The sequence below is a fragment of the Miscanthus floridulus genome, chromosome 9 (assembly GCF_019320115.1).
Source record: "Miscanthus floridulus cultivar M001 chromosome 9, ASM1932011v1, whole genome shotgun sequence".
In the NCBI taxonomy this organism is placed as follows: domain Eukaryota; kingdom Viridiplantae; phylum Streptophyta; class Magnoliopsida; order Poales; family Poaceae; genus Miscanthus; species Miscanthus floridulus.
In genome coordinates this window covers 74,331,218-74,337,371 of record NC_089588.1, presented here as the reverse complement: position 1 = coordinate 74,337,371, position 6,154 = coordinate 74,331,218, and the positions used below count along the sequence as shown (strand labels likewise).

The 6,154-nt window shown below is 43.4% G+C and overlaps 1 protein-coding gene across 1 annotated transcript; it reads left to right on the top strand.

Moving 5' to 3' along the window:
- The first annotated feature begins 2,947 nt into the window (after positions 1–2,947).
- Positions 2,948–3,595, top strand: LOC136480088 (uncharacterized mitochondrial protein AtMg00860-like). The gene has a single exon (XM_066477745.1). It carries the CDS (start codon positions 2,948–2,950, stop codon positions 3,593–3,595), a length of 648 nt encoding a protein of 215 aa, XP_066333842.1.
- The last annotated feature ends 2,559 nt before the right edge of the window (positions 3,596–6,154 follow it).

The following is a 6,154-nucleotide window of genomic DNA, read 5'->3' as shown; positions in this document are numbered from 1 at the left end:
ACACCCTCTAGGAGATGATCAGCAAGGTGCTGGAGATGGAGAGGGATCGTCTAGAGGTCGATGCCCTCTACAAGGAAAAGAAGCACCGATCTGAGAGCACGTCTCGTGCCCTAGCACCTCAGAGGCCGCATGCTCATGTGCCCTTGCTGCCTTGCCCTCATGCCGTCCAGGGAGCCACACTTGCTCCAAGCCATGTAGGTCGTACCCGCACTGCCAACTACCACCGCCCTGCTTAGAGCCACCCTGCTCAGAGCCCTATCATGTGGAAGACCGCTACGCCCACCTCTATAGGCAGCGTGTGTTGGTATATTTATGGCACATAGATAAATCCATAGAGAAACATGTGAGACTAACTACGATCTAACTTAACTAGGGGTAGCAACAAAGTTAAGATAAATAGGAGCGTAGAGAGTAAAACTAAGGTTTTTTAGTTCTGACTTGGGTAAGCTATGTCTTCTACTATTCAACTAGGGACATTACTTAAGGAAAGACACTAGCAGAAGATGCTTCCCATAGTAACTATGTCCTACTTGCCCTACAAACAGGAGGTGGACTATAGAGGATTCAACGAGGCTATAAGAGTCACCCTCGTGAGCTACCACCGATCTAAAATGCAGGATGCATCCACAAGTAACCACAGTCTAAGCACCACGCTTACACTACAATTGCTACTTTACTCTTCTCGGATAAAGAATAAAGCACTCAAACAGGTCGTGAACCTGATGAATAATATAAACAAGAAGCTTACTTGAATCAGAAGTTGATTACTAGAGAAATCTCAAAGGCAAGCTCAGATGGAACTTGGATCCACCAAGGTACAAGCCGTAGAGAGAGCACCGACAAGCCGGTACCTCCTCCAAACTCTTCCCTCACTCTCCATCTCACTATTTCTATTTATAAGACTAGATCCTATGGAGGACTAATCTCCCCTTGAAAGCTGGCTCTGATCCTAGAGATATGAATTTAGGTTTCTGGATTTGCTCTAGGAGGGGGTAGGGGCAAATATATATAGGCCAGAGCATCAATCCTGAGCCCTCGGATCAAACCGACTTGAATAAATGGTGAAGATTGGATCTCAATGGTGGTGGGAAACCAACTTTTGAAGCAGAGGCTGACTGGTAGGACCCATAGGTCGGGCAGCCTATTGGTGGGGTCGGCCGGCCCCACATGGCAGCCCCTCGGGGTTTGCTTCGGTGGAGAGCCTCCTGGAGTCTTCTAGAATCTTCCCACACTATTTACGTGGCGGAATTCTATAATTTCCTTTGACGAATAGGTCCCCCTTGACGGTTTTCTAGATAAACCCTACTGAAAACATAGATTCACTAAAACTCGTGGAATTTATTAGTTTAAACCCTTATACCTATGTTTGGTGATGAAATTAAGTATAAATGCAGGTTATGTTGATGGTTTATAATTGGTGTTAGTGCCCGTCAACAAGCTCCCCCAAGTTTAATCTTTGTCAGTTCCTGAGTAAAGCTAAACTCAGCTATGGATCAGTTGTTGCTACAATGTTTTCACGCCTCAAAAGTACACATGCATTCAATCAAAAATTCTCCTCCAAATTAGAAAAAACTGATCTGACTTTCAAACTTACCCATATTACCTTCAACCATAGGGCTTCTTAACCTTCTCTTGGGTCTTGAGCAATTGAAAGATAGAACGATCAAGTCAAGCACTATGTCTCAAGTTCTTTGTTTCACCATTGTTCTAGAGTTTTTATAAGTTTTCAAAATAAAACTCAGAGATTCCATTGTATGACACTCTCAAGTCTCTCAATATATGTGGTATTTGCAGATCCTCACCAAGTCAATAAAGATGTTATGCCTTTTCTCTTCCTACTATGAAGGTTTATGTGGAGTTCATAGGTAGGGAGAAAGCTAGAGCATACTTGCAATGCATATATTGTAAAGTCAAACAATGGATCCAAAGAGAGTTGAGTCATACAATCAAATCAATATGTGCATGTGTGTGGATATAAATGGTGGCTAACCAAATTCTACTTTACTCCTTGAAAACATATCAGTCTTTTGAAACTTGGAAACATTTGCTATAGAGCAGGGGCTATCTTATTCATCTTTTTTTCAGGCGGGCATCTAAGTACCCATTGTTTTAGATATCTCGGACACTTATCCATTTTTTCTCAATCTCTTTTTTCTTTGATTTTCTTTCTTTTTTACTTTTGAATAACTTTTGCATAGCCCCATGTCTCTTTTCTGCAATAAAACTTTGAGAGAGATATCAATAAGAATCTGGAGCATTTATTCGGTGGATGGAAAACCTAACAAGCATGTTTTTTGGGTTCACTCCCAGTGTAGGAGTAGAACATTTTTGGATGGATCTAGATGGAAGGCATGTTTTGCGTACTCCTAGTGTAGGAGCAGCAGGTATATGTGGTGTGTACGTGATATCTTGCTCAACACAAGGGAGTAATATCTTTCTCACCAAGATATGTGGAGATAACACATCCGAGTGGGCACATGATCCGATGTGAGCCCAACTTTGAGGGGACAATTTCCATGTTGTGTGCCTTGGAAGCCAAGTCAGTTGAGGATGTACCTGTAGTATGCGAGTTTCCTAATGTGTTTCCCAAAGAACTGCCAGGTATGCCACCTGATCGAGATGTGGAGTTTGTAATCGACCATCTGCCTGGTACGGGACCTATTTCTAAGAGGCCCTACCGCATGTCGATTGATGAGCTACAGGAACTCAAGAAACAACTCAGAGAGTTGTTTGATAAGGGGTACATTAGACCTAGTGGTTCACCTTGGGGTTCCCCTATCTTGTTTGTGAAGAAGGATGGTTCCATGAGGATGTGCATTGACTACTAGAACTTGAATGCTGTGATAGTCAAGAACAAGTACCCGCTACTGAGGATAGACGATCTGCTAGACTAGCTGAGGAATGCCAAGTTTTTTCCAAGATTGATCTCTGATCTAGTTATCCCTAGATGAAGATCAAGACTGAGGACATTCCCAAGACAACCTTTGTCACTAGGTGTGGGCTATATGAGTTCTCCGTTGTGTTCTTTGGACTCACTAATACCCCTGCCTACTTCATGAATATGATGAATAAGGTGTTCATGGATGAGCTAGATATGTTGGTAGTGGTATTCATCAATGACATTCTTTTCTATTTGGCCACTGTGGAAGAACATGAGCAGCATTTGGGAGTAGTGCTGGAGAAGCTAAGACAAAATCAGTTGTATGCTAAATTCAACAAGTGCGAGTTCTGGCTTGAAGAAGTTGCCTTCCTAGGTCACATTTTCACTGCTGATGGAGTAGCTATTGATCTAGCCAAGGTTGAAGCTATGAAAGAGTGGGAACAAACCTACAATGTGACTGATATTTGGAGTTTCCTTGGGTTGGCAGGATACTATTGCCACTTCATTGAGAACTTTTCCAAGATAGCCAAACCTATGACTAACCTTCTGAAGAAGACTAATGAGTTTGATTGGATGCCAGAGTGTGAGCAAAGCTTCCAACCCTTGAAGCAGAAGCTTACCTCCACTCCTATGCTAGCATTACCTGACCTTCAACAAGACTTCGTGGTCTATTGTGATGCATCCAAACAAGGACTTGGCTGCGTTCTAATGTAGAATGGGAGAGTTATAGCTTATGTTTCCCGCTAGTTGAAGAACCATGAGAAACGCTACCCGACCCATAACCTTGAACTTGCAGCTGTTGTGCATGCCTTGAAGATTTGGAGACACTACCTGATCGGGAATAAATGTGACATCTACACCGATCACAAGAGCCTAAAGTACTTCTTCACCCAAGAAGATCTAAACATGAGATAACAACGATGGCTAGAGCTGATTAAGGACTACAACCTGGAGATACACTATCACATAGGAAAGCTAACATAGTCATAAATGCCTGGAGCCACAAGAGCTATTGCCATAGTCTGATGACAGATGCCATACCACCAGAGCTGAGCCAGGAAATGGAGGACCTCTGACTTAAAATCCTACCAAAGGGAATGTTGAGTAAGCTTTGAGTGCAGTACAACCTCGAAGATTGAATCCGCAAAGCTCAACAAGAATGCCCTGAAATATGGGAAGTCTGAGAGCTCATGGAGCAAGGCAAGTGTCCTAAATTTCAAGAAGATGGACATGGAGTGTACTGGTACAAGGATCGAATATGTGTACCCTCAGATATAGCCCTATGAGAATAGATCCTAGTTGAAGGACATGACTCTAAGTATTGCATCCACCCAGGGAGTACCAAGATGTATGCTGACTTGAAGAAGCTTTTCTAGTGGAAGAATATGAAAGCTGGTATTGTGAAACATGTCGCGCAATTTGACATCTACAATAGGATCAAGGCCGAGCACCAAAGACTGGTAGGACTGTTGAAGCCCTTAGATGTTCCAATGTGGAAGTGAGAAAGCATATCCATGGACTTTATAGTGGGTTTACCTCAGACCCCGAAAGGCCATGACTCGATCTGGGTAATCATGGATAGATTGAATAAGGTACTTCACTTTATAGTGGTGAGAAATGACTACAGAGTTGAGAAGCTGGCAGATCTCTATATGGATAACATTCTCAGGCTTCATGGGAGCCCCTGTGAGCATAGTGTCTGATCAAGGGACAAAGTGGGTATCCAAATTCTGGAAGAGTCTGCACAAGTCAATTGGGACTCGACTAGATTATAGCACCGCTTACCACCCTCAGACAAATGGCCAAATAGAAAGAGTGAATTAGATCCTGGAAGACATGCTCAGAGCTTGCATTCTGAAGTATGGATCAGATTAGGAGAAGAGCTTGACTCACACTGAGTTCTCCTACAACAACAGCTACCAAGCTAGCCTCAAGATGTCACCATTCGAGACCTTGTATGGGAGAAAATGTAGGACCCCTCTGATGTGGTCAGAAGTGGGAGAGAGATCGTTCTTTGGCCCCGCATATATCAAGGATGCTAAAGAAGGAGTCACCCAAGTGTGAGAGAATCTGAGGATTGCTCAAAGCTGATAGAAGAGTTACGCGGATAATCGACGAAGAGACCTCGAGTTTGAAGTTGGGGACTATGTTTACCTCAAAGTCTCCCCACTCTGAGGCACCATCAGGTTCCATGTGAAAGGGCAGTTGGCACCAAGGTATGTAGGACCTTATCAGATTTTTTAGAGAATTGGCAAGCTAGCCTACAAGTTGGACTCACCTAAAGAGCTAACAGGAGTACACCCAGTGTTCCATGTATCTCATCTACGCAAGTGCTTTAAGCTACTAGATGAGCAAGTACCTATGGAGGCACTCGATATACAGGACACTCTAGAGTATAGGGAGCACCCTATCCAGATACTTGATAGAGCCGAGAAGGAAACTAGATGCACGGTCATACCCATGTGCAAGGTTCAGTGGAGCAACCACACTGAATGAGAAGCCACTTGGGACAAAGAGTCAGAAGTTCGGATGCTTTACCCCTACCTCTTTGAAAGGTATGTCACACCTTAAATCTCGGGACGATATTCCTATGAGGGGGAGGACTATAACAACCCGAGTTCTTCCAATAACCAAAAATCTGAACTTAAAAATTTTTATAACAAAACCCATGCATGGTGAGTGTGCATACTAGGAAACCACCCTTGTAGATGCACAAGTAGATCCCAAGCTAGTAGGATGAGCATATGCATTTTAATTAACTTGTGAGTTGCATCTTCTTAATTTCATGTGATGAAATAAAATCAACTTAACTTTTATAAATAACTTGGTGTGTGTGTGAGTTGCCAACCCTTGGCTTGGACCCTAAGACCCTAGATGACCTCTAGCAGACCCCACTAGGATGTATATATGTTGGCAACAGATGTGTACACACATAGGTGCCCAAGGAATAAATAGAAATGGGGAATAGAAATAGAAAAGGGATTAGAATTTAGGAGGAAATAGGAAAGGCTAAAGCAGCCCAAGCTGCCAAAGCGACCCAGCACTGCGTCCCAGCCACTGCCCTACCGCAGCTGGCTCAGCGCTACAGCCTAGCCACCCCAAGCTATGCTCCACGTTGTAGGGGACCGTGACGCCTAAGAGGGGGGTGAATTAGGCAACTTAAAACTCTAACTCTAAACTTGGCCTTCTTTTCTAACCTTAGCAAAACCTATGCAAAAGATAAACTGTCTAAATGTGCAACTACAGTTTTGCTAGTGTGTTGCTATCTCTACC

What these genes read in the sequence shown, in the direction of transcription:
- LOC136480088 (XM_066477745.1), top strand. Translation starts at nt 2,948, where the DNA reads ATGAAGATCAAGACTGAGGACATTCCCAAGACAACCTTTGTCACTAGG.